Source organism: Heterodontus francisci, chromosome 6 (assembly GCF_036365525.1).
Source record: "Heterodontus francisci isolate sHetFra1 chromosome 6, sHetFra1.hap1, whole genome shotgun sequence".
Classification (NCBI taxonomy): Eukaryota; Metazoa; Chordata; class Chondrichthyes; order Heterodontiformes; family Heterodontidae; genus Heterodontus; species Heterodontus francisci.
The window spans coordinates 89,728,428-89,755,252 of NC_090376.1; the positions used below are offsets into that span (position 1 = coordinate 89,728,428).

Sequence of the window (26,825 nt, forward strand, 5' to 3'; positions counted from 1 at the left end):
TAATTTAGCTGCTACACTTCATACATTCCAACAGTGACTACATTTCAAAAGTGCTTCATTGGCTGTAAAGCCCTTTGGGATGGCCTGTGGTCATGAAAGGCAATATATAAATGCAAGTTTTTCTTTCATCAGGTGCTATCCAGGCTTTTATTTGACAGGTAACCAAACCATCTTCAGAAGAGCGGCTGGTCAGTACTATCATGTTCCTGGTTCTCCCAAAATTCAGGGTGCAATGGATGGCACCCATAATTCAATGCAGGCTCCTACTGTGCACCCAGTAAATTTACAGAATAGAAAGTGATTCCACTGTTTGTGTTCAAATTGTTTGGCCAGCTTGGTAATACCAGATTTTCAGCATTGTCACAATGCATTTTTCTTGAGCAACTCCAGCCTCTCAGCAGAGGACACATCTGCTTTTCTTCAAATAGTGCCATGGGATCCTTTGTCACCTGAACACCTGACAGGGCCATGGTTTAACATCTCATCTGAAAGACAGCACCTACAATAATGCAGTACCCCTTTAGTACTGCACTGAAGCATCAACTTAGATAATGTATTTAAGTCCTGGAGTGAGGATTGAACGCTTGACCTTCTGACTTGGAGGCAAAAGTGCTAAAGTTAATCTAAGCTGCCCCTGAAAGTTTGCATAAATGTCCAGGATGCTAAAACAGATTTACTGACGACATTAAACGAGAAAGATCAACAGAGACAGGATACAGTTAAAGATTTGTAGAAAGATTTCAATTAGTAATTTAATTGGACAGAGAAATGCAATTTATAACTGATGAATGTAAACTATTGTTTTTTGTGTGAAAATATTGTGTGGCATTGGTATAAAATTGAGAATAGAATTGGCACAGGGAGACTTCCTAAGAAAGAGACCCAGGAATAATTGAAGACTCAATACTTTTACTGTCTAGACAATTTGGCAAAGCAGTTTAAAAAAAAAAGTAATTAGAACATAGGGAATGTAGAGTATATGTCTCTGGGAGGTTCCACTAAGACCTTATGTGCACTAATCGGTTCACACTGTGTTTAATTCCACTCACTGTGCCACAGAAAGATGTCCATACATTGAAGAGGATGCAGAGATGTACAGTAAGAATGATCCCAAGTAAAAGGGGATGAGCTATGAGAAAAAAATCAAAGAAGCTTATGCACTATATTCTAGGGGAAAGGAAGGCATCTCATTCAAATATATAAAATATTAAATGTTGTGTGTATATGTCAGGTTAGTACGTCCAGAGTGAATATATTTTATATCTGGGAAAAGTTAATTTAAACAAATATTAGGAAGAATTTCTTTCTTCAAAGCAATGTTTGGAATTGTGTGACTGGAAAGACAGTACAGTCAGAGCATTCAAAATGCTGTTGAATACAAGGTTGGGAGAGTTGAGAGTACTAGAAGGATGAGCTCTGATGGGTAGAATGATTGTATTTTTTCCCTTGAGTGTTCTTGTGCTTGTACATTCTGTTCTCTAGTGGCCCATATAGTATATGCACTGTCTACTTTTGGAACCGAGCCATTTAGAACAGCTGGACCAAGGTATGTTCCCTGCTTAATTAGCTTATCTTCACCAGAATAGCAGCAGGATGATAAAATTAGCATCGATGTACCTGGGCTAAGTGGTGGAGGGCAAGAAGCGAAGACATTTTCCTGTAATTATCCGATGACTCCTGCTTGGAAAAATACATGTGTGTGTGGGCATTAAGAAGAAACAATTTACCCTAAAATCTTTAGGAGAGGAAGTGGAGTAAAAAAACAGAACAGGTGGTCTCAGATGTCTTAAAAACAAATGATTTCTGCATCTCACACCTCCTGAGGATGTGTCCTTTCCTAAGATAATTACATTGTAATTTTCAATATCACCTATGATGCAATCCATTTTTACACCAGGATCAGCATCCAAGACCAGAGGGTGTCAGTTTCTGCTCACCTACATGGCAGCTGATCAGAGGTGAGGCCATCAGGTATATTCTCCAAGTGAGTTTTTTTTTGGTTTGGAAGCAATAAAAGTGGAAAAAATATTGAAGAATATAGACAGAGAGTAGGAAAGGAATATTCAGGTAAATAGTTCTTGGTTGCTGCTTTAATTCCTTTTAAATGCCATTTCTGAACAACTCACTTTATTTCCCACAGTGAATGAATGATCACAGTAAAATCTCTGTGATTGATGTGCATTGATTAGGGTAGATAGATCTGTTTGTGGAACTAGCACCACAGGCATCATAGGCCACATGGCCTCCTCCTGTGCTGAGATTTCAATGATTCTTTATTCTGCAAGAAGGAATGTTCTTACTGTGTTGAATGAACTTTTGTTTCATGCATTATGTTCATATGCCCGACAGTACAACATATTTCAGCAGATATCATAATAGGTCAGACTGAACTGGAACTAATATTTATTAGGACCAAACAAATCAGATTACTTGCAAAGCTGTGGGCCTTTTTGTTTTTGTCCAGAGGTCTTGTCTGTCCAGCAGAAGCTGATTGCTACAAACATTAAATTTTTCAGCCAAAACCATAATTAGTTATACAGACTGGTGATCAATATAGGCTGAGTACTTACAATAACTAGTTTAACCCTATAAGTACTTGTCATTTTCAGAGATTTTGATCTGATAGAAACTAGTGCTTATTTTAGATTCCCAAGAATCTGAAGTGTGGATAATTGGAATTGCTCCAAAAGACGTTGAGGAATTTGAATAATTATTTGCTAAGCTTGGACAGAGCATTCAGAATTTTTGAAAAAGACAGCTTTATGTTGGTGGATCTAATGGGTAAAACACATGAATAGACAAAGCACCTTATAAAATGATTTTTCTAGGGGTGCATTATAATTGAAGGCCCATGACAACAGTTACATCAATTTTGATATAATTCTGCACTGAAGCTAGCAACAATCTGTTCAATTGCATAATTTTTACCTTGTTTTAGTGCAGCACACAGCCTCAACTTGACAAACACGATTCATAGTCCACAAACCAGACAGCTTCTTTTGTGCTCGACTGAAAACATGCACTGTTGCTTGCTTGGCATCCAGTAGTCATCAGTGCATGGAAAGCATTTTTTGTAGAAAATATTAAGGCTTCTGGTGTTTTCATTGAAACATGAACTTGGTATAGTGGTATTCTACCCATTCCCCAACATTGCTTACACAAAAGATGCTTTTATGGGTCATCTTTGTCTAATAGGGTAATGTGGAGCTACATTCCTACAGTACAAATGGAAAGCCAAGTGAAACCTGTAAGGTCTTAGATACTTGTGAAATAAAGGGCTAGATTTTAAGGAGCCCTTGTCGTTGGGATCCGTGGCTGGGTGGTGGGGCCTGAAGTTGGCCCCGGATGAGGCCCGCCACGGACCTCGATGTTGGCAGGGCCCAGCCCGATATACTTGATCTCCTTTGGCAATACTCGCTGACAAAAAAAATTCTCTCAAAGCTATTTCTGTGCTTCCTGCCTAGTGTCTTTCTTCTGTCATTCTCTCTGACGCTGTCTTAAACTCCACTTCGTCCTTTCTGTTTGATTTCATATATTATTCTCATTGTAGTGACTCTGCCCCATTCTTCTGCTCTTTGCTTATGTCTCATTCTTTCTGTAAGTCCTTCATCACCTCTCTCTTCTGTGTGTCTTCAGTATCTGTATGGCTCGCACATGCCGCTTTACAGATGATAGTCAAAAGCCAAAATTTTCCAAGTCTGCACTGGTAGTAAAATACCTTGGACCTGTATTGGGAAATTGCAGATGTGCTGCCTGTGATCTTCTGACGTACACTGGCTGCAGGCAAGATACCATCACGTGGATGTGAGCTCCAACAAATTTCCCCAGTATCCCTCCATTTTTCTTTAAGGCCAGGTTGTGCAGGAAGGTAGGCCTGGTAATTTACTCTAGGCTGGAGCTAGGGGAGGGAGAAAGGATGGGAGAGTTGTTTCTGAGCTGCTGTATCCTGTCCAAAGTCATTCCCAGCCAGTTCCAATGCCTCCAGAGCTGTTTATAGTTCATAATGCCCCTAATTGCTCAGACCCATCCGAACTCTTATCCTTCCTGCACCATAGAATATGTATTATTTGTGATGCAAACCATTAATGACCTCTTCATGTACAATCACCATGTTTACTAGCTGTTTTTATTCCTGACTTATTCAGTGCTGCTGCACCCATAACTGTTCTAGGAAACAGATTCATTTAGGGACATGCTCGTCTATAAACAACAAACCTATGTAAGGACTCCGCTGTTTATATTTTGTCAGAGTGCCAGCCCTGCTCTATAGGTGAACTGTAGTGTGGAAGTTCAACCCACTGTGATCTTTAAAAGGATCATTTTTGGAAAGTAAAATTAAGGTTGTAAATAGTATAATCCCACTTTTGATTATTGCACCAGCTTTTACTTCTGTCTAAAGTGACAGTTTAGACTATCCTACACTATTACTATACCGTGCTGCACATTCCTCATTCCAGTAGGACAACGTAAAGATTTTAAGTTATTACTTTTATAGAGGATAATAATTGAATGTCAGGAAACAAACCATTTAGTGAAAGCTTCCCATTAAAATCCATATGGATATAAGAATGTATGGCCTTCTGTTTGTTTCCCTGCTATCGATCGTTATGAAAACAAACTTCCCCTTTATTCCACTTAAAGTCAATTGCATAATGGCATTTTTCCAATTCATTGGGTATGTCTGCATAAGCTTCGAAAGAGTTTTTGATATCCGGTCACATTAATGGAGTAAGAGTGTGTACATGTTTTTAATAGCTCTGAATAGCCTTATTAAGTATATGAATGAAGACAATAGCTAACAATTGCAACACTATTTTTTGTATTCTTTTACAGTTTGAAATGGAGATCTCGGAAGCCTATGAGAACTTGGTGAAATCCACTACTAAACGAGAGACTCTGGATAAAGCCATGAAGAATAAACTGGAAGGGGAAATACGAAGACTGCATGACTTCAACAGGGACCTTAGAGGTATTTTTTCTTAGAAAAATCAAATTCAAGTCCACTGAGGCTGTGTGGTCTTGCGTGTCTGTTTATACCAGAAGCATGCCCCAAAACAAATTAATTTTAATTCTGAGATAGTGCAGAATAAGATAATGGCAGATGCTGTTAAATGCCCTGCTATTACAAAATCTGGCCCATTATTTTTGAACTTCTCAACATTTAGGTAAGTTTTTAGTGTTTAGTTCATTAGCTTCTTCCCCCAACATCCTCCTATGAATTTTGATAAGACCATTCTGATTTTGCTAATTTGAAACTTTCCATTTAGTAGTCTGGTTTTCAACTTGACAAAGTCATAAGATCAGTTTGGATAAAGAAGCTCTTTGGCTGTTTGTCTAGAAACACATCCTGCAGATCTTCCTGTTATAGCTTCCAGTTGTTTTCTATGTGAATTCTGTGTCCTGACCTCGACCCCCTTTCCTAGCAACCCATTCCAGCTGACAACCACTCATAGGTACCCACTCCAAAGGTATTCCAATATTCATTTTACCAAACTTCTCAATCTATCAATGTATTCAAAGGCTCCCTTAGGAGTATTGACAGACAGAGAGATCTGGGCGTACAGGTCCACAGGTCACTGAAAGTGGCAACGCAGATGGATAAGGTAGTCAAGAAGGCATACGGCATGCTTGCCTTCATCGGTCGGGGCATAGAGTATAAAAATTGGCAAATCATGTTGCAGCTGTACAGAACCTTAGTTAGGCCACACTTAGAATATTGCGTGCAATTCTGGTCGCCACACTACCAGAAGGAAGTGGCGGCTTTGGAGAGGGTACAGAGGAGGTTTACCAGGATGTTGCCTGGTCTGGAGGGCATTAGCTATAAGGAGAGGTTGGATAAACTCGGATTGTTTTCACTGGAACGACGGAGGTGAAGGGGCGACTTGATCGAGGTTTACAAAGTTATGAGCGGCATGGACAGAGTGGATAGTCAGAAGCTTTTTCCCAGGGTGGAAGAGTCAGTTACTAGGGGACATAGGTTTAAGGTGCGAGGGGCAAAGTTTAGAGGGGATGTGTGAGGCAAGTTTTTTACACAGAGGGTGGTGAGTGCCTGGAACTTGCTGCCAGGGGAGGTGGTGGAAGCAGATACGATAGCGACGTTTAAGAGACATCTTGACAAATATATGAATAGGAAGGGAATAGAGGGACCTGGGCCCCGGAAGTGCAGAAGGTGTTAGTTTCGGCAGGCATCAAGATCGGCGCAGGCTTGGAGGGCCGAATGGCCTGTTCCTGTGCTGTGCTGTTCTTTGTTCTATGTTCTCCCAAGAGACTAGGGGAATTATGCAACTTGCTGGTTGAGGGTACAGCCCACATCCACGTGTAGAAAAGCATAATCTATGGCTGTAAAAGTGACGACAACATTGAATTTTGTTTTGGTGACTGGCTGGTGGATTACGTCACATTGGTCAAGGAGCAAATTACCACTGCATAAAGACAGTACTGATGCTCTTTTCAGGTGGGCTTTTCAATTTGTATTTCTCTGAGGGCTAAGAAACAATAAATTGAACAGTCCAATTTAATAACTGTATTTGCACAAGTGCAGGGTGCCTGTGACTGCACATATGTGGCTTTGAAAATGCCCTTTGACAGCCCTCAATTTAATTAACCAAAGAAGCTTTAAAATTGCTAAACATCCACCTAGTGTGTGATGCAAATCTTTTAGAACTTCCTCCTGCTATCTTATTGCTGCAGTTATCTCCTTGACTGCCATACGGTCCTGAGTGTTCTGCAGAACCCTGGCATGGTCCCTTCATAGTGTCGTAGTTGCAGGTGGACTCCTCCAATTTATCCACCATCTGCACCAGGTGCTTGGAAACAGCCTGCACTGCCTGCATATGAGATCCATGCTCTCTTATGATCTGTTTGAAAATTTGTCCCTGGAATCTGAGTCCCAGGGCTCCTCAGTCTAGGTCAGTCATTTCTCCACCCTTCATGAAGCACCAGCTTTTTCTCTCAGTTTCACTCTCAGCTCCTGCTGCTCACTAGTGCTCAGTTCAACCCATATTATTCCCACTGACTTGTTTAGAAGTATGAGGTAATGTATTTGGGGAAGGCTAACAAGGCAAGAGAATACACAATACTATACTGAGCATCATGGAGGAAAAGAGGGACCTTGGACTGGTCACAGATCCCTGAAGGCAGCTGGACGGGTAAATAAGGTAGTTAAGATGGCATACAGGGTACTTGTCTTTATTAGCTGAGGCATAAAATATAAGAGCAGGGAGGTTCTGCTGGAACCGTATAAAATACTAGTTAGGTCACAGCTGGAGTACTGTGTGTAGTTCTGGTCACTGCACTATAGGAAAGATGTGATTGCACTAGAGAGGGTACAGAGGAGATTTACAAAGATGTTGCCTGGACTGGAAAACTTTAATTATGAGGAAAGATTGGAGAGGCTAGGGTTGTTTTCTTTGCAACAGATGAGGCTGAGCGGAGACCTAATTGAAGTATATAAAATTATGAGGGATCTAGATAGAGTGGATAGGAAGGCCCTAATCCCCTTGGTTGAGGGATCCATAGCCAGGGGCATAGATTTAGACTAAGAGGTAGGAGGTTTAGAGGGATTCAAGGGGAATTTTTTTTAACCCAGAGGGTGTTGGGGATCTGGAACTCACAGCCTGAAAGGGTGGCAGAAGCAGTAACACACGTCACATTTAAAAATTGCTTGGATAGAATGGCCTCCTTCCATGCTGTAAATTTTTAACATTCTATATTAAATAGAAATGGTGCATATGGGTTGCTGCTTGAATGCATAGCATGACAGATCTTATGAGGCTGGGACAGGAGTTATTGAACTTGATGTGTCAGACTTCTCTTCTGAACCCACATCATCTTCAAGAGATCCCCCTTGTTGGGTAAAGAAAGGAAATTACTTTTAGAAGGCTTGACTCTTGCATCTCACTTTGATGATGTGCCAGCTCAATAATAGATTCAGCTATAAGCTTTGAATGCCTCAAAAGTGCACCAGTCCACTGTATGTTACTATCTCACCTGCCTTTACCTACCTGTATTCACTTGCTAACAAATTTTTTTATTCATTCATGGGATGTGGGCGTCTCTAGCTAGGCCAGCATTTATTGCCCATCCCTAATTGCCCTTGAGAAGGTGGTGGTGAGCTGCCTTCTTGAACCGCTGCAGTCCATTTGGGGTAGGTACACCCACAGTGCTGTTAAGAAGGGAGTTCCAGGATTTTGACCCAGTGACAGTGAAGGAACAGCGATACAGTTCCAAGTGTGTGACTTGGAGGGGAACTTGCAGGTGGTGGTGTTCCCATGCAGCTGTTGCCCTTCTAGGTGGTAGAGGTTGTGGATTTGGAAGGTGCTGTCTAAGGAGCCTTGGTGCGTTGCTGCAGTGCATCTTGTAGATGGTACACACTGCTGCCACTGTGCATTGGTGGTAGAGGGAGTGACTGGCACCCCATCCACAAACAATCAAGCTGGTTGCTTTGTCTTGGATGGTGCTGAGCTTCTTGAGTGTTGTTGGAGCTGCATCCATCCAGGCAAGTGGGGAGTATTCCATCACACTCCTGACTTGTGCCTTGTAGATGGTGGACAGGCTTTGGGGAGTCAGGAGGTGAGTTACTCGCTGCATCCTATTTTCCCTGTTATTCTGAACCTATTTTAAGCACTGGTTAGGCCGCAACTGGAGTATTATTTCCAGTTCTGGTCACCACACCTTAGGAAGGACGTGAGGGCCCTTGAGAGGGTACAGAGGAGATTTACCAGAATGGTTCCAGGGACGGGATTTTTTTCAAGGTTTGGTTGGAAAAGCTGGGTTTGCTCTCCTTCGAACAAAGGAGATTGAGGGGAGATTTAATAGAAGTGTACAAGATTATTATAGGCTTAGATAAGTTAGACCAGGAAAAATTGTCCCCATTAACAAATGGTATAAGGACTTGGGGACACCGATTGAAAGCTTTGGGCAAAGGATGCAGGGAGAATATAAGGAAGCATCTTTTTACCCAGTGGTAATGACCTGGAACTCACTGCCCACAAGTGTGGTGGAAGTGGAGATGATCAATGACTTCAAGAGGAAGTTGGATATCCACCTGAGAGAAATAGACTTGCAGGGCTGCGGGGAACGAGCTGGGGAGTGGGACTGACTGCATAGCTCTGTGGAGAGTTGGCATGGACTTTGGGCTGAATGGCCTACTTCTGTGCCGTAAATGACTCTTGGGGCTGAATTTTACCAGCCCCTCAACGGCATGAGTCACGGCGGGGACGGGGGGCAGTAAAATTCTGTGGGGAGAAGCCCGCTTCGACCTCCAACATCGAGAAGGGCCCGAAGCATATTACCGATGGCCGGGGGACCTTGGTGCGGCCCCCCCATGCTTGGTGGCAAGGCCTTCATCTAAATACTTAAATTAATAAAAATGAGATGTAAATGAACTTACCTGTTGGCAGCAACCGTCCCACGCCGATTTTACGGCCGCCGATCGTGCCTCGCGCGCCTTTGGAACTGCATACAGAGTTCCAAGGCGAGAACCTGGTGGGGAGGAGCGAGGAATAAAAGTTTCAGGATAGGAGGGGTGGGGGAGCAGGGAAAACAATTTTTATTGGCTGTGGGCATGGTGGGAAGGGGTTGAGGGTCAAGGGAACAAATTTCGGGGGGGGGGGGTGGAGTTTTGGATATCAATAAAAGTTTATTATGGGGGGAGAGGGCAATTTATATATAAATTACCCAATGAGAGGTGGGAGACAGGATTTAGAGTTGAAATAAAATTTTATTTTTATTTCCCGGAGATTGGGACCTTTAAATATTAAAATGTAACTGAAGGGCTTGAAGCCCTTTAAAAATGGCGCCTGCACGGTGGCACTGGATGCAGTTGCCAGGGACACGGTGCCCCCCCCCCCCCCACTTCATCAATGAGCTCCTGCATGTAGTATCATGGGGGCTCGGTGGCGGCACTTCCGTGTCAGAAGGCCACCGAGTTCACGGCACACTAATAAAATTCAGTCCTATGACTCTATCTCTCACTGCCTCTCCTTTCTGTCTCCCTAATGGTGGCTGTGCCTTTCTCCTATGTCCATTTTTCGATGCTGAATTTTGTTACAAGGAGAAAAAACACTGAAAATTGAATTTTATTGGAAACTGTGTGTGTTTTCACCTAGTTGCCTCTATCCATACTATGGAGATATTGTTTTCAGGTGCAGGTTAGCTTTTGTCACTCATCCTTTAACACTCTCCACTTGAGTCAGACACTGAGAGAATATATGGTGATATGGTAGAAAGAGACATGGGTATGATTCTTGAGGTTTCTTGTGAATATAAAAGCTTCACATTCACCCAGTCAGGATGGATGTGAGGGGATGGTGTATGTGGCGTTGTCATACCTCTCAATTTTACTTCTTCATTTCTGATTCCTGGAGAAGGAAGAAGAGGATGAAATTGTCCTGCATACATCTTGCCCTTTCCCGTCACAAATCTGCCACCATCATCTCTCGGATGCATTGTTGCCGAAACCTAGCAATCTCATCTTGATGCACGTAGCCACCATTCATGCTACTTAAGCAAAACAACTTCCAAACCTTGTGAAGTACAGTACCTGCACACACTTTAGCGCTATCCCCTCTCCCGCCCCACAAACAGTGACTACACTTCAACAGTACTTCATTGACTGTAAAGCACTTTGGGATGTCCTGAGGCCCTGAAAGGTATTGGATAAATGCAAACTTTTTTTTATGCTGTAATCTTAATTGAGAACTATACCATGTGTGCCTAGTACCATTCACTGCCATGCTTCCTCCTGGTGCAAGCAATGTTCGGGATGTTGTGGAGGCAGCAGGGTTCTGTGCATCAGGCCGAAAAGGTGGGGGACCCCACCTCAGCCTTTTTGCGTTTTCTCCCCCCTGCAGAAGATCCACTGCCATTGCAACGCAAGAAAATCTGTCCCATTTACTTTTGCGAGAAGCTGGAAGACCAGAAGTTAGCATCTCCACCTTCTAGGCAACCTGTCCTGTCATAACCTCCATCACAAACACAGCTTCTGGTTAACTCTTCAACTATGACAGATGCGTACATAATTTAATCAGGATACTACAACATATAGCTGTTGATACTAGAATACTCTCCAACCTCTGATCAAATATGAGCAAGTAGTTCCTTTTGTACCCAGACAACATGACTAAACAGATTTTAGTTTTAAATGCCACCTTTATTAAATCTTAGTGGACACCCCAGGGGATGTGACAGATTAGATACCAAACTATATTTTAATTTAGTTTAGAGATACAGCACTGAAACAGGCCCTTCGGCCCACCGAGTCTGTGCCGACCGTCAACCACCCATTTATACTAATCCTACACTAATTCCATATTCCTACCACATCCCCACCTGTCCCTATATTTCCCTACCACCTACCTATACTAGGGACAATTTATAATGGCCAATTTACCTATCAACTGCAAGTCTTTGGCATGTGGGAGGAAACCGGAGCAAACCCACGCAGACACAGGGAGAACTTGCAAACTCCACACAGGCAGTACCCAGAATTGAACCCGGGTCGCTGGAGCTGTGAGGCTGCGGTGCTAACCACTGCGCCACTGTTGCATCTGCTTTGTGTTAGGCTGGCCGGGGTATTTCCTGCAGTCTAAGAGGCTAATTTTATATTGAGTGTTCTCTTCCATGTATTTCACATGCTATGACACAGTGCTAGCACTCTTGCCTCTGAATCAGAAGGTTGTGGGTTCATGTCCCACTTCAGAGATTTGAGCACATAATCTCGGCTGGTACTTCGGTGCAGTCTGAGGTTCCATCTTTCAGATGAGATGATGATAAACTGAGGCCCCGCCTGCCCTGTCAGGTGAGCATAAAAGATTCCAGGGCATTTTTCGAAGAAGAGCAAGAGCGCTCTCCTGGTGTCTTGGCTAACAGTCATCCCTCAATCAACACCAACTAAAACAGATTATCTGGTTATTATCGCATTGCTGTGTGGGGAAGCTTGCTTTGTGTAAGTTGACTGCCACATTTCCAATATTACAACAGTGTCTGCACTTCTGAAGTACTTAATTAGCTCTAAAGCTCTTGGAGACATCCTGAAGTTGTGAAACATTCTATGTAAATGCAAGTCTTTCTTTAAAATGTGTGGTCAGCAGTGCACAACTGTAGGTGGGGATGGAAACAGGACTCCAGATCTCTGGGTAAAACATTAATGAGGAGTTGTCTGAAATTTGAGGCTGGCTTGAAAACCTTTAGTCACTTTTATTGGAAGTTGAATTCTGAAAGCACCATTCACAATCACTGTGACAGGACTATTTGAAATTTAATGCAGGTAGAGCCACTGTGTAAAAGAGAATGAATTTAGTTTCCCGAGGTCAGCTTATTATGCAACATCTTGGCATAAATGATATTTTAACATAGTTGAACAAAAAGGATTTCCTATTTCTATGTAGATCGCTTGGAGACTGCCAACAAGCAGCTGGCCAGCAAAGAATATGATGGTAATGAAGATAACATGATAACAGAGGGCCATTATACAACACAGAGTGAGTACTTCTGAGTATAATTCCTAGAATAAGCTTTATGATATGAGAAAGGGGCAGGTGGGGGTGGAGGGGTGGGAGTGTGAATGTGCATTATGATAAAAAATGAAATTAAAAATGGTGAAAATTTGCTTTCACTGGTCTTTGGTGTGATGGACTTAAATCCCCAAGGTGTCTGTTTTTTTTTAAAAGGTGAATTAGTGCAAATTATAATTCTTATTGGTTTCCTTTCCATTTGTAACGATATGTAAGGGTCAAATGGAGAGGCTGATCTGTTTGTTTCACTGCAATACTGTGAGAAAGGAGATGTAATTCAGCATCTCTCTGAACAAAAAGTAAAATGTTGCTATTTAGTCAGCGCATTTCCAGAGGCATTTTTTCCTGCCCTCTCAGATTCGAATGCCTTCTATTTTCCTTGCTCTCACAGCATTTTTCTTCTCCTTTAAGGCTCTTTTTATATCTGAATGTCTCTCTTTTAATTTTCTAGTTGGAATGGAGGGACTTTAAATTCTTCTGAATTTATTTTGATCTAATATTTGTATAGTCCCTGCAGGTTGTCAAATCACCAAGTTATTTAACTTGGATCAGTTTGGGCAGCATAAACAATTCTAATGCAATGCCAATTTTTGCAGTCTGCATTATGTAGAGAATAGTTAACTGACTAGACAGTTATCTGGTGCATATGATTTGGATGGAAGCACAATGTTTTTCAGCCGAGATATTTAGGACCCAAGAGACTAGAGATAGTCTGTGAAATTTTGGAACTAGGGAAAGCAAGCTTCGACACAACCAGCCCCAGAACTGCCCCTCACCCAGGCCAACAGCAAGTATTTTCAGTTTTCAGCTAAGGTATTAGGCAAGTGGCCTGCCTATTTAGCTTGGAATTGGCATAATGAAAAGAAACTTTTCTTGGTCAATCCCAATGCAATATTGACGGATGTCCTTAGACGATGGCTTCATTCCTTTTCAGCAAGAAACATTGGTCTATCTCTGAGCAGCACCTGTAGGAAGATAAAAGTAATAAAGCAACAAATATATATATTTTTTAAAACGGGGGCGGGGGGGCGGACTATTCCAGAAACTTCAAAAGGAAACCTGTATTGTATTTATTGTAAGGAGGGTTTTTATCTAAGCTCATTTGAAGCTCTTCAGAGAATGCATATCCCTTATTTCCTTTTTAGGGCTGTAACCAGCTTGACTTCTAATTGATTTACAAGCTCTGATGGGTTTCTTATGAATGTGACCAACTGCAGTGTTTTCCTTTACAAAATATGAAATTACATCGAAGAAAGAGTAATTTGATGCTTCAGCGATTTCTACAGTGACTTGTAGCCATTTTATCCTTGGCTTTTAAAAGTGCTAATCATATTGTACATATTTTATTCCTCTAAACTTCTAACCCTTCATTCTCTCAAACCAACAAAGATAAAGTGTAGGAAAAAAGAAAGAATTGAAATTATACAGCACCTTACAGCATGTAATATATTCCTAACTGCCTAAGTATGAGTAGACATATTCTACATCCTCCATTGTTTTCAGAGGAATATCCCAGAAGTGGAAAGAACAAGGGTGCCAGCAGAGCTACTTCCTGGCCAATTTCCCAATCCGGCTCACTGTGCTACTTGCCAAAAATGGGCAGTAAAAGGGAGGAAACTTTAGCCCAATTTGTATGCCTTTTGGACCGTGCCTTCAGCTGTACACAGCAATGTTTATTTTTTAAGCGGGAAAGTGCATCTGAACCCATGTTCAAGTAATAGAGTCATAGATATAAAAGCAAAATACTGCGGATGCTGGAAATCTGAAACAAAAACAAGAAATGCTGGAATCACTCAGCAGGTCTGGCAGCATCTGTGGAAAGAGAAGCAGAGTTAACATTTCGGGTCAGTGACCCTTCTTCGGAACTGACAAATATTAGAAAAGTCACAGATTATAAGCAAGTGAGGTGGGGGTGGGGCAAGAGATAACGAAGGAGAAGGTGCAGATTGGACCAGGCCACATAGCTGACCAAAAGGTCACGGAGCAAAGGCAAACAATATGTTAATGGTGTGTTGAAAGACAAAGCATTAGTACAGATTAGGTGTGAATACACTGAATATTGAACAGCAGCAAGTGCAAACCTGAAAAAAAACCTGAAAAAAAACAATAGAGTCATAGAGGTTTACAGCACAGAAACAGGCCCTTCGGCCCACCATGTTCGCACCGGCCATCAAGCCTATCTATTCTAATTCCATTTTACAGCACTTGGCCCGTAGTCTTGTATGCTATGGTGTTTCAAGTGCTCAGCTAAATACTTCTTAAATGTTGTGAGGGTTCCTGTCTCTACCACCCCTGCAGGCAGTGTATTCCAGATTCCAACCACCTTCTGGGTGAAATTTTTTTTCCTCAAATCCCCTCTAAACCTCCTGCCCCTTACCTTAAATCTATGCCCCCTCGTTATTGACACCTCTGCTAAGGGAAAAAGTTTCTTCCTATCTACCCTATAATTTTGTATACCTCAATCAGGTCCCTCCTCAGCTTTCTCTGCTCTAAGGAAAACAACCCTAGCTTATCCAGTCTCTCTTCATAGCTCCAGCCCAGGCAACATCCTGGTGAATCTCCTCTGCACCCGCTCCAGTGCAATCACATCCTTCCTATAGTGTGGCGACCAGAACTGTACACAGTACTGCAGCTGTGGTCTAACTAGCGTTTAATACAGCTCCATCATAACCTCCCTGCTCTTATATTCTATGCCTCAGTTAATAAAGGTAAGTATCCCATATGCCTTCCTAACCACCTTATCTACCTGTGCTGCTGCTTTCAGTGATCTATGGACAAGTACACCAAGGTCCCTCTGACCTGTACTTCCAAGGGTCCTACCATCCATTGTATATTCCCTTGCCTTGTTAATCCTCCCAAAATGCATCACCTCACACTTCTCAGGATTAAATTCCATTTTCCACTGCTCCGCCCATCTTACCAGCCCATCTATATCATCCTATAATCTGAGGCTATCCTCCTCACTATTTACGACACCACCAATTTTCGTGTCATCTGCGAACTTACTGATCAGACCTTTTTTAACGTCTAAATCATTAAATTACACTACAAATAGCAAGGGTCCCAGCACCGATCCCTGCGGTACACCACTGGTCACAGGCTTCCAATCGCAAAAACTACCCTTGACCATCATCCTCTGCCTCCTGCCACTAAGCCAATTTTGGATCCAATTTGCCAAATTGGCCTGGATCCCATGGGCTCTTACCTTCTTGACCAATTTCCCATGCGGGACCTTATTAAAAGCCTTACCGAAGTTCATGTAGTCTACATCAACTGCTTAACCCTCATCTACACACCTAGTCACCTCTTCGAAAAATTCAATCAAATTGGTTAGACATGATCTCCCCCTGACAAAGCTATGCTGACTATCCTTGATTACTCCCTGCCTCTCCAAGTGGAGATTAATCCTGTCCCTCAGAATCTTTTCCAATATTTTCCCTACCACTGATGTTAGACTCACTGGCCTGTAATTACCTGGTTTATCCCTACTACCCTTTTTGAATAATGGTACCACATTCGCTGTCCTCCAATCCCTTGGCACTTCTCCTGTGACCAGAGAGGATTTGAAAATTTGTGTCAGAACCCCTGAAATTTCCTCCGTTGCCTCACATAGCAGCCTGGGGTACATCTCATCTGGGCGTGGGGATTTATCCACTGTTAAGCCCGCTAAAACCGCTATTCCCTCCTCCCTTTCAGTGCTAATTTGTTCAAGTATATCACAGTCCTCCTCCCTGATCTCTCTATCCACATCGTCCTTCTCCATAGTGAACACAGATGAAAATTAATCATTTAAAACCTCACCTACGTCCTCTGGCTCCACACACAGATTGCCACTTTGGTCCTTAATGGGCCCTACTCCTTCCCTGGTTATCCTCTTGCCCTTAATATACTTATAAAACAGCTTGGGATTTTCCTTTATCTTGCCCGCCAGTGTTTTTTCATGTCCCCTCTTCGCTCTCCTAATTACTTTTTTAAGCACCCTCGCTACACGTTCTATACTCCTCCAGGGACTCCGCTGTTTTCAGCCCTCTGAATCTGCCACAAGCTTCCTTTTTGTTTTCCTTATCCAATCCTCTATATCCTTTGACATTCAGGGTTCTCTGGACCTATTGGTCTACCCTTCACCTTTATGGGAACATGTTGGCCCTGAGTCCTCACTCATTCCTTTTTGAATGACTCCCACTGGTCTGATGTAGACTTTCCTACAAGTAGCTGCTCCCAGTCCACTTTGGCCAGATCCTGTTTTATCATATTGAAATAGAGCTTCTCCCATTTCAGTACCTTTTATTTCCAATCCATCTTTGTCCTTTTCCATAACTACCTTAAATCTTACCGAGTTATGGTTACTATCCCCAAAATGCTCCCCCACTGACACTTCTACCACTTGTCTGGCTTCATTCCCTAAGATTAGGTCCAGTACCGCCCCTTCTTTGAAAATTGAATAACCAGTTTGGGTCATTCCATTTATAGTTTTGATTGTGTAACCATCCATATCAAAAATTAACCACGTGTTACAATCATTATAATATTATTAGGGAACAGTAAGAATTTTCTTCTGTAAGTGATAACATATGCTTAAGGCATGGAGCAGTAAACACCTGATATAAATATCCTTGATTAGTTGTGGTAATACCACTAGTTTCTGTCTAAAAAATTTTAACGTTTGGCACAGCGACATTCTTGGTAAACAAAAAAAACTGTAAGGATTGCTTTGCACCGACAGTATACTGTTCAGAATTTTTTTTTTTATGTTTTCCAAAAATCTGCACTATCTTTTGTTTCTCAACATGGATTGCTCGCTATTAGATTTTTTTCTGATGTCAAGTGATCAGAAACATGATACAAAGTGTCAGGAGGAGAAACTTTGCATAAAAATATTCTACATTGAAAGGAAGCTGTGGTGTTGACGGCAACTAATTAAAAATAAATGACACTACATTATGGTCTGTAGCCTGGACTCAGTTTACACCTTGAACTGAACATAGACCATGATGTAATATCACATATGTGATCAAGACAGTATAAAAATAAACCAGATGCAACCATGTCAAATTAATATTTTTCTTTAATTCTAACCTGTTTTTTTTTTCTTAAGCTGCCAGAGTTGGAATTTATTAATCAAACATTTAGAACTCTTGAATCCTAACAAGTCCACCATTTGGCCTGAATATGTTGAGTAAAATGAGAATCTTGCAACATGTGATAGCAGCTTCATTTCCATAACTAAAGGGGCAGAAATAGTGTGTCCGATTCTATATTAGCACATTCCCTTGAATTAAGTTTGGATGGAGCACATGTTGGGCATGTCAACAGCAGCTGCATTGCCGGTTAAAGATCTACAGTTTCTCGTTGATTACCCATGCCAGGAGTTTTGCATACTTTAAATAAACAGAGCACATAGTGAGCTTCAACCATCACACTCTAACCTGGACTACGAAAAATGCCAATCATTGCTGTTTGAAGATGCTCTGGTTTGGCAGCATGCCAGGTCTGTTTTCCTACCCCGTCTGTTGGCCTCTCTCTGAACCTGTTTCCTTTATGGAAACAAGGGTGCATCAGAAGGCTGAATTGAAATGTGAGCAAATTCAGATTTGGGTTTGGGGATTTCCTTTTGTCAGTTAAAGAACTTTTATAGGGATGTAGGAAGTGCCTCAGGGTGCTTACAATGAATGAGGCAAGTGGGGCAAAAGCAACTGATCAGAAGGCATGAAGTTGCAACTTAGTTTGTGAATATTTACATCGAATATAGAACAAACCATTGAGATTCATGGAAGAGAAGTTCAACTCTCTGGTTCAGTTTAACTAAATTAATGTAATCTGCTTCAATCCAATCGCATAAAAGCCATCAAGTCACACATCAGTTCATTAATTTATTGTATCAATAATGGTGCCATCTGTTGCTGCAATTTCTGTTCGTTCGACTGAATAGTCATTTGTACTTTTGGTTTGATGTCTTTGTATTGATTCAGCTTTTAAACTTTTTTGCATCACATCTGTAATTCTAGCAGAATGAAAACCAACAGGTGAAGTCGAATTTTCAATGCAGCCCCCCAGCACCTCACCTAAGTGGCCATTCCCTGTGTGTCAGGTTCGATGGTGAATGTTGGTAATTTGTTTGACTGTGGGACAATCATAGTTTAATCCATTCCTTTCCTTACCTGCTCACAACATACTCACTTTCCAGTACAGAGGTTATTAGTTAGAGATCGGGAAAAGGATATCTGACTGAACTTCTCCCTTCTCAGTCCAGAGACCCTCATCACCACTCCTACCCGAGGTCAGTTTATGCAAAACCAAGTGAGCTATTAAGGAGTAAAAATATAATTTCAGTGCAGTTTCCTTTTCTGATTGGTGGCAAATTGGTATTAATAGGGGAGCAGAGGTTTGACTTTTGCACTGAGGCACCATATTGTAGGAAAGGAACTGGAATGTCTGTTGACACCACTGTCAGCCAATGTGTTGGAGGCAGGGCGGGACTAACAGCAGGATTCACCACAAAGTGCCTATTTAAACAGCACACTGCAACACAAACAGTCTATAGAGTCTATTTTAAAAGATCTCTACAAACTCCAGCAAAATGCAGTGCGTGGAGGATAGCTACGTACAAATTATATGCAAAATCTATCCTAGTCACTTATAACAGTGCAGGTAAAGGCCTGCTCAGGTCTGCAATTGAAACCCGACCCGAGCCCGACAGGAACACATCCAACCTGAGCCTGACCCAGGACGGAGTCCTTTGATTTCTTTTCCCGTGCCCGACCTGACCTGACCACCGGAATTAAATTGATTATATTAAAGAGGTTGTGCTCTACCTTGGATGGAATTGTTCACTGCAGACTAGTGTGGAGTCCGGATGCACGTTTCCTGCCTTGACGTCCTGGCTGTTCAAATCTGGAAGCTTCTGCCTCCCTGACCAAAAGGCAGCCGACCCGACCCGACCCGACCCGAGCCCGAATGCCGGACCCGGAAGAGAGACCCGACTCGACCCCAACCCGACACATGTTGTTGGTTCTGGTCGGGTAGCTATGTTCTAAGTGCAGGCTCCAGACATGATTGACGGGAGAATTAACTAATCATCTCCATTCTGGCTGGGAATAGTGCTGTCATTTTATGCAGTCAAAAAAAAATAATTTTGTATAAAAATTCACAACCACTACAAAGAAATCCCCATTATTAAAATATTGTGACTGCAAAATTCCGTTCCATAGCGCTGGTGGTGATGGCACTATTCGAGCTGGTTGAAGTGAAAAATGTCCGGGGCAGGTCGTGCACCTGACCACACACTGATCGCCATGTTCGGGGGGTGGTCAGGTATTACATGTGTGCGCTGGAAGTATGCAGATTAGGCAGATCATGGTGTCAGTCAGCCTCCAATGCCTGACCTGTCATTTTGAACCTCACAGGTCTAATTATTGCCCTCTCTTTAATAATGCACAGCTGAACATGTATTCAGCTGCATGATAGGCTTCCGACTAGTGCTATTTCAAAGCATTGTCATCCAACTTGCAGGTTATTTGCTTCTGACTAACCACATGCTGTTGCAGAGTTAGTGGAAGTACTGGTTTGTTGGAGAAATTGTGAAAAGTTGGTTAAGTCAGCAGGGAGTAATGTTGGACGTTGTGAAGGTTTTGTGTGTTTTTGAAAAGCCTCCAAGTACATCGCTTGCTCCCAGTCATGAAGGCTATAGTTACAGTTCCCCTCCAGCTGCAGAAATTAAGGGAGATGGAACAGAAGCAGCAGAGCATACTAGCTGTGCACAAAGAGAGGAGAAGGGCTTTTGGCAAGAGGTCTTTCCCACCCATGGTTTTCAGGGAGAACATTTACCTTCAGTGAAGCCAGGAGTAGTGTGTTCAGCAGCTGTACCTCACTGGTCACTGAACTGTGCCAGATCTTGCAACCTGACTTGCAGCCTCTGAGCACGGTGAGGATGGCGCTCCGAGTGGCTGTCAAGGTGACCGTGGCCCTCACATTTTGCACCAGTGGCTCCTTTCGGGCTGGAACAGGTGACATTGCAAATATATCACTGCATCTGGAAAATCACAGAGGCTCTGTATGCCAGAAGACGGGACTTCAGAGAGAGGCAGGGGAAGTGAGCACATAGTTTTACTGGGATAGCGGACTTCCCCATGGTGCAGGGAGCCATTGACTACATGCCTTGCAGGCTGCATCTCAATGGGGAGATATTCTGAAACTGCAAGAGGTACCACTCACTGAACATGCAGTTGGTGTGCAACCACAACCAGAGCATCATGCTGGTAAATGCCTGCTATCCTGGCAGCAGTCATGGTGCTTTCCTGCACCAGTCTGCAGTTCCAGTAATCTTTAGCCACCATGTCAAACCGGCGGGTGGCTGCTCAGCAACAAGGATTGTCCACTTTGCACCTGGCTGATGACTCCCCTCTACAGCCTCAGCACATGTGGCCTGTGCTGCGATAATGAGAGCCATCCTGCAATGAGGATCATCGAGCAGACTATCGGGTGCTGAAGTAGTAGTTCTGCAGCCTGGAATGATCAGGAGGAGCCTTCTAGTACTTGCCAGAGGTACCATTCCCTCTCTTACAGACCATCACAACATCCTTTTGGCCACAATCCTGAAATAAAAGCCACCACAAAAGAACCATTTCACAGAATGTCAGCTATGGTTCCGTTGGTACCACTCTCACTTCGGAATCATAAGGTTGTGGGTTCAACTCTCATTCCAGGACTTGAGCACAAAAATCATAGCTGACACTCCAGTGCAGTGTTGAGGGAGTCGTGCACTGTCTGAGATGCCGTCTTTTGGATGAGATGTTAAACTGAGGCCTCATTTGCTGTTACTGGTGGATATAGAAGATACCACAGCACTATTTCGAAGAAGTGCAGGGGAGTTACCCCTGGTGTCCTGACCAATATTTATCCCTCATCTAACATCACAAAAACAGATTATCTGGTCATTATCACATTGCTGTTTGTGAGAGTTTGCAATGTGCAAATTGGCTGCTGTGTTTCCTGCATTACAATTGTGGCTGCACTTCAAAAATATTTATTTGGCTGTAAAGCACTTTGGGATGTCCTGGGGTCCTGAATGGTGCTATATAAATGCATTCCTTTCTTTCTTATCTAACTTTATCCAGCAACACTTCCAATAATGCATACAAAACTGAACTAATCATCATTGTGCATTCCCTTAGTGCCCGTCTTACATGTGCCTTCTCATGTCCTAGTGCTCCTACGCAGTCCTACCCTCAGCATGGCTGATGGAAGACTGCTGACAGTCAGTGGGGGAAACTGTAGATGACCTTGCAGGACATTCTTTAGCAGCACTGGGCCTTTAAAGGCCTGTTTTCAGAATGCAGCACCTCAGCATGTGCAGCAGCAGTCTGGACTAGCTGGAAAACAGGCAACAGCAGGTCACAGGTGAAGGGACAGTGGTGGGTGTATGAATCCTGAGAGAGGACAGCAGGTTTGTGCTCTATGAAGGCATTGTCACTGTCTCAGGACGGAGCCTCAGCAATCTTAGTAATGTGCTGGAGGACAGATTGCTGGACTGCTGTGAGAGCTTGCAAGCCCCTTTGAGCACTGAGATCTGTAGCCATGATGGCAGCAATTTGAGCCTATATGACACCAAGCAGAGATTTCATAACCTCACCATGTACAGATGCCACCTCTGTGCTTCCCCCTAAGATTCGCTGAGTTAAAAAAAAAATTAGTTCCTAGGATGTGAGAGTCGCTGGCAAGGCCAGCATTTGTTGCCCATCCCTAATTACCTTTGAGGAGGTGGTGCTGAGCCTCGTTCTTGAGCCGCTGCAGTCCATCTGGTGTAGGTACACCCACAGTGCTGTTAGGAAGGGAGTTTCATGTTTTTTTTATCCAGTGACAGTGAAGGAACGGTGATATTGTTCCAAGTCAGGATGGTGTGTGACTTGGAGGGGATCTTGTAGGTGATGATGGTCCTATTTTCTGCTGCCCTTGTCCTTCTAGGTGGTAGAAGTCATGGTCTGGAAGGTGCGGTTGACTGAGGCTGGGCAAGTTGCTGCAGTGCATCTTGTAGATGGTACACATTCTAGGCGCACTGTGCTAATGGTAGAGAGGGTGGATGTTTAAGGTGGTGGATAGGGTGCTGATTAAGCAGGCTGCTTTGTCCTAGATAGGGTCGAGCTTCTTGAGTGTTGTTGGTGCTGCACTTATCCAGGCAAGTGGAGAGTATTCCATCACACTCCTGACTTGTGCCTTGTAGATGGTAGACAGGCTTTGCAGAGTAAGGAGATGAGTTACTTGCCGCAGCATTTCCAGCCTCTGACCTGCTCTTGTAGCTACAGTGCTAGTATAAGAGCTGGTGGTTGCGAGTGTCAGATCAGGCATTTCTTCCTCCGACATCTGCTCTCCCTCTGGGCCTTCAGCCTCAGGCATCAGTTCTTGAGTATCTGAAAGTATAATTGCACATAGGGAGGGTTAGGTGAGGGAAGAGTTGTGATGGAAAAGCAAAAGGCACATAGTTACACCATTTGTAGCTTGTACATCATGACAGATTGTTGGATGAGGATGAAGTGGGATTTGAGAAGGTGCATAATTTAGGAACATAACTCCATCCTCCATGGCTTCAGCGATGTCACTGGCCATGGCCTTGGTGACCGCCACTCCAGTTATCCCCAGTACCGTCTTGTCCATTGGAGTCAGAACATGCAGCCATCCCCGCCCCTCTCTGGTTTGCTGCAGCTGCCATTTGTCTTGCAAAAGTGAGGGTTGTGTGTCTGTGAGTGTGTTGCAATGTGTTTTGGTTATGTGCCTACCACAGTTGAATGACTGGCAGTATGTGAAAGCTGACATGTAATTGCTCAGCAGTGTTAAGTGTATGAGGGTGAGGTGAAACATGAATGTGAGGTATGAGTCGTGATTGATATAGATTGTTCGTAGTTTAGTGAAGGGGGTATGGTGAGTGGAGCAGTGTGAGGCTGGTGGTACAGTTGATGGGAAGTGTGACTATTACATCATCACTACAGTGGGAAGGTGTGCTCTCACTGTCTCCAACATTAACTTTTTCAGGTCTTTTTATGCTACATCTCCACCCCTCCCCCCTCCCCACCCCAAAGTCTTTATTCATACATTTTCTTTAGCATATATACATTCTTGACTCAGCTACTACCCTTTCTTCTCCCAAGTCTCTAATTTCACAGATTTTAGTCTGTTAGGATGTTTCACAACTCTCCCTGATCATTTAGGGATAATGTTTCTCCTATTTCTATGTATGTTTTCTTCTGTTATGTATATTGCATACGATCTCTGGTAGTTTTCATCTCTGTGGATTACCCTTTTCTAGGTCTCGTATCCATACTCTTTGGCCTTCATTCAGTTTCGGTAAGTCTCTGGCACGAAATCTTGTGTTGTAATTTTGAATTTGTTACCTTCTATAAGAGTTTTCCCGGTCTCTTAGTCTTTCATAGTCCCAGACATCCAATCCAGGAAGCAATTTTTTAGGCAACATAGGAAGTTGCGTTCTTCCTGCCCATCAGTAACTTTGTAGGTGATAGCCCACACATCAACAGTGTAGATTGATAAATTAGAAGTGAGGTTGGAAGGTCTTCATTCTCCTTCAATAAGGACTTTATGGTTCTTACACCTCTTTCTGCTTCACCATTTGACTGTGGATAAGGTGCTGAACTTCAGATGTTGAAATCCCATTCTTGTCGCAAACTGTGGTCCGTTGTCTGACAGTACTTCGTCAGGGATATCCTATATTGTAAAGATGTCTTGTAGAACTCTTATAACTGCTTCTGTTGTTGTTGAATACAACCTTCTCACTTCTATCCATCTTGAGAAATAATCAATGATTATGTAGGACTTTCCATTGAACATGATTAAATCCATACCTAGACATTCCCATGTTCTCGTTGGAAATTGAGTAGTTATCAGAGGTTCATGCTGTTCTGGTCTTTGCAATGCACAGATCTGGCAGTTCTGGATCATACTTTCGATGTCTTTGGATATGCCTGGCCACCACTGATTCTGCCCTTGCTCTGCACTTCATTAATACCATGTGGCCTTGATGTAGACGTTCCAAGATATCCGATCTAAGTGAACTGGGAATGACCAGACTCATTATAAACTAGCAAATCATCGATGATTGTGAAGTATTTTCTATATTCATTGAAAGTTTTCATTGTCTTCCCACGAGGGCGTTCTTGTGATCACCCTTGTGTTCAATATTGCTTTACGTAAATATATTTTTCATCGTGTTTTTGAGCTTGACAAATATCTTGCAATTTCTGTATGCTTGCTGGCCAATTTTGTGCAGTACACTGCGAATAGGACTCTCTTTCATCCACAAAATTCACAACTTTTTGTGTTGAATGATTTACTATCACTCTTGATAGCACATCAACGGATGTTTGCATGTGGACATATATGGTCTCGTACATTTATCACATCAATCTTAAACAAAATCTTTGGATTCTTGGCATTTTTGCGATCTCCTCATCTAACGAAGGTGCTAAAGGTTTCTAGTCTGTCTCGATGATGGCTCTCAATCTAACAATGTAATCAGAAAACTTCTCACATGCCCATGTGACTGCAAGTTCTTTTTCAATTATCGCATTCCTTGTCTCTGACGCTGACAAAGCTCTACATGTGTTATATATTGGTCTGTGAGAACCATCAGGTTGCTTCTGGAAAAAGACTGCCCCTAACCTGCTGGAGGAGGCGTCAGCAGCTATTGTTGTTGGTAGTGTAGGGTTATAGTGTGCCAAGATATCCGGCGATATGAGCATATCTTTTATCTTCTAGAATGCATGTTCTTAATGTGAACTCCAACACCACGCTTGATCTTTTTTGAGAAGTTGGCTTAGCGGTTCTGTTACCTATGCTAAATGGGATAGAAATTTGGCTAACTGATTCACCATTCCAAGGAATCTTTGGAGCTATTGAACCAAAGTAGGAATAGGAATTCTGTAATGGCTCATGTCTTCTATGGGTCTGCCATTATACTTTTACTGCTTACTATGTGTCCCAAGAAACAAATTGATGGCTTGGAGAATTTGCACTTCTCGTTCAGAGTTAGCCCTGCTTCTTGAAGCCGTTGTAAAACTGCTCGAATTCTTTGGTCATGTTCCTATACCGACCGCCCATGTCATCCATATAACAAATAACTCCCTTGAGTCCTTCTAGGATTTTAGACATAGACCTTTGGAAGATCTTTGGCGCAGAAGTTATCTCAAACAGTAACCGATTGAAACAAAACCTTCCGAATGGGGTCTTAAATGTGGTTAGTAATCTTGAGGTCTCGTCTAAAGGAACGTGCCAAAACCCACTATTGGCATCGAGTTTGGTAAACATGATGCTCTGAGACAATTTTGCCAAGCTGTCATCCACTGTGGACATTGGATGAATTTCCTCCATCTCTGCTTTGTTGAGCTGTGTTAAATCCACACAGATACGAAGAGTACCATTTTGTTTTGGGACTAGAACCATCGACGAACACCACTCTGTTGGTTTCATAACAGGAAAAAAAACTCCTATCCTAGTGGGGTGGCGCAGTGGTTAGCACTGTGGCCTCACAGCTCCAACTACCCGGGTTCAGTTCTGGGTACTGCCTGTGCGGAGTTTGCAATTTCTCCCTGTGTGGGTTTCCTCCCACAGCCAAAGACTTGCAGGTTGATAGGTAAAATTGGCCATTTACCAGGGGTAAATTGCCCCTACTGTAGGAGAATGGTGTGGATGTGGTAGGGAATATGGGATTAATGTAGGATTAGTATAAATGGGTGGTTGTTGGTCAGCATAAACTCGGTGGGCCGAAGGGCCTGGTTCAGTGCTTGTATCTCTCTATGACTCTAGTCATCTCTAACAGTTGGTCTTGAACTTGGTTCATCATTGGGTGTGGTATCTTTCTGGGTATAAAGATACATACTGGTTTGGCATCATCTTTAAATGTGATTCTGTCTTCAGTCTTCAAGGCCTGAGAAAAATTTCTGATATAAAAACAGAAAGGGCTGGAAATACTCAGCAGGTCTGGCAGCATCTGTGGAGAGAGAAACAGAGATAACGTTTCAGGTCTGTGACCTTTCATCAGAAGCTTTCAATAGTCTGCTTGAAAGCAACTCTTTACCTGTGGCTGTTTGATTTCATCAATCTTCTTGATCAGATGCAGGTCTAAGCACGCTTTTCTACTTAACGGAAAATTCTTGGTTTTGCAAGAATTTCCATAATTTGTCTCCCACTATATTGGAGAGTTGCTTGAAGTTTACCCTTCACTTTCAGTTGGGTCCCACCTGGACCATGCAACGGTGTGTCCGCCAGTTGTCGGCAATGTCTCATCAATGATGGCTCTTGGATTGATAG

General features: G+C 42.8%; 1 protein-coding gene across 6 annotated transcripts in view; it reads left to right on the forward strand.

Annotated features, from left to right (window-relative positions):
* amotl1 (angiomotin like 1) overlaps nucleotides 1–26,825 on the forward strand; it is a 187,524-nt gene that overhangs the window by 77,098 nt on the left and 83,601 nt on the right. For all 6 annotated transcript variants that reach the window (XM_068034020.1, XM_068034019.1, XM_068034016.1 and 3 more), the window contains exons 5-6: nucleotides 4,834–4,969; nucleotides 12,390–12,482. In XM_068034020.1, coding sequence (XP_067890121.1) covers nucleotides 4,834–4,969; nucleotides 12,390–12,482 — 229 coding nt within the window. The remainder of the gene's footprint in view (nucleotides 1–4,833; nucleotides 4,970–12,389; nucleotides 12,483–26,825) is intronic.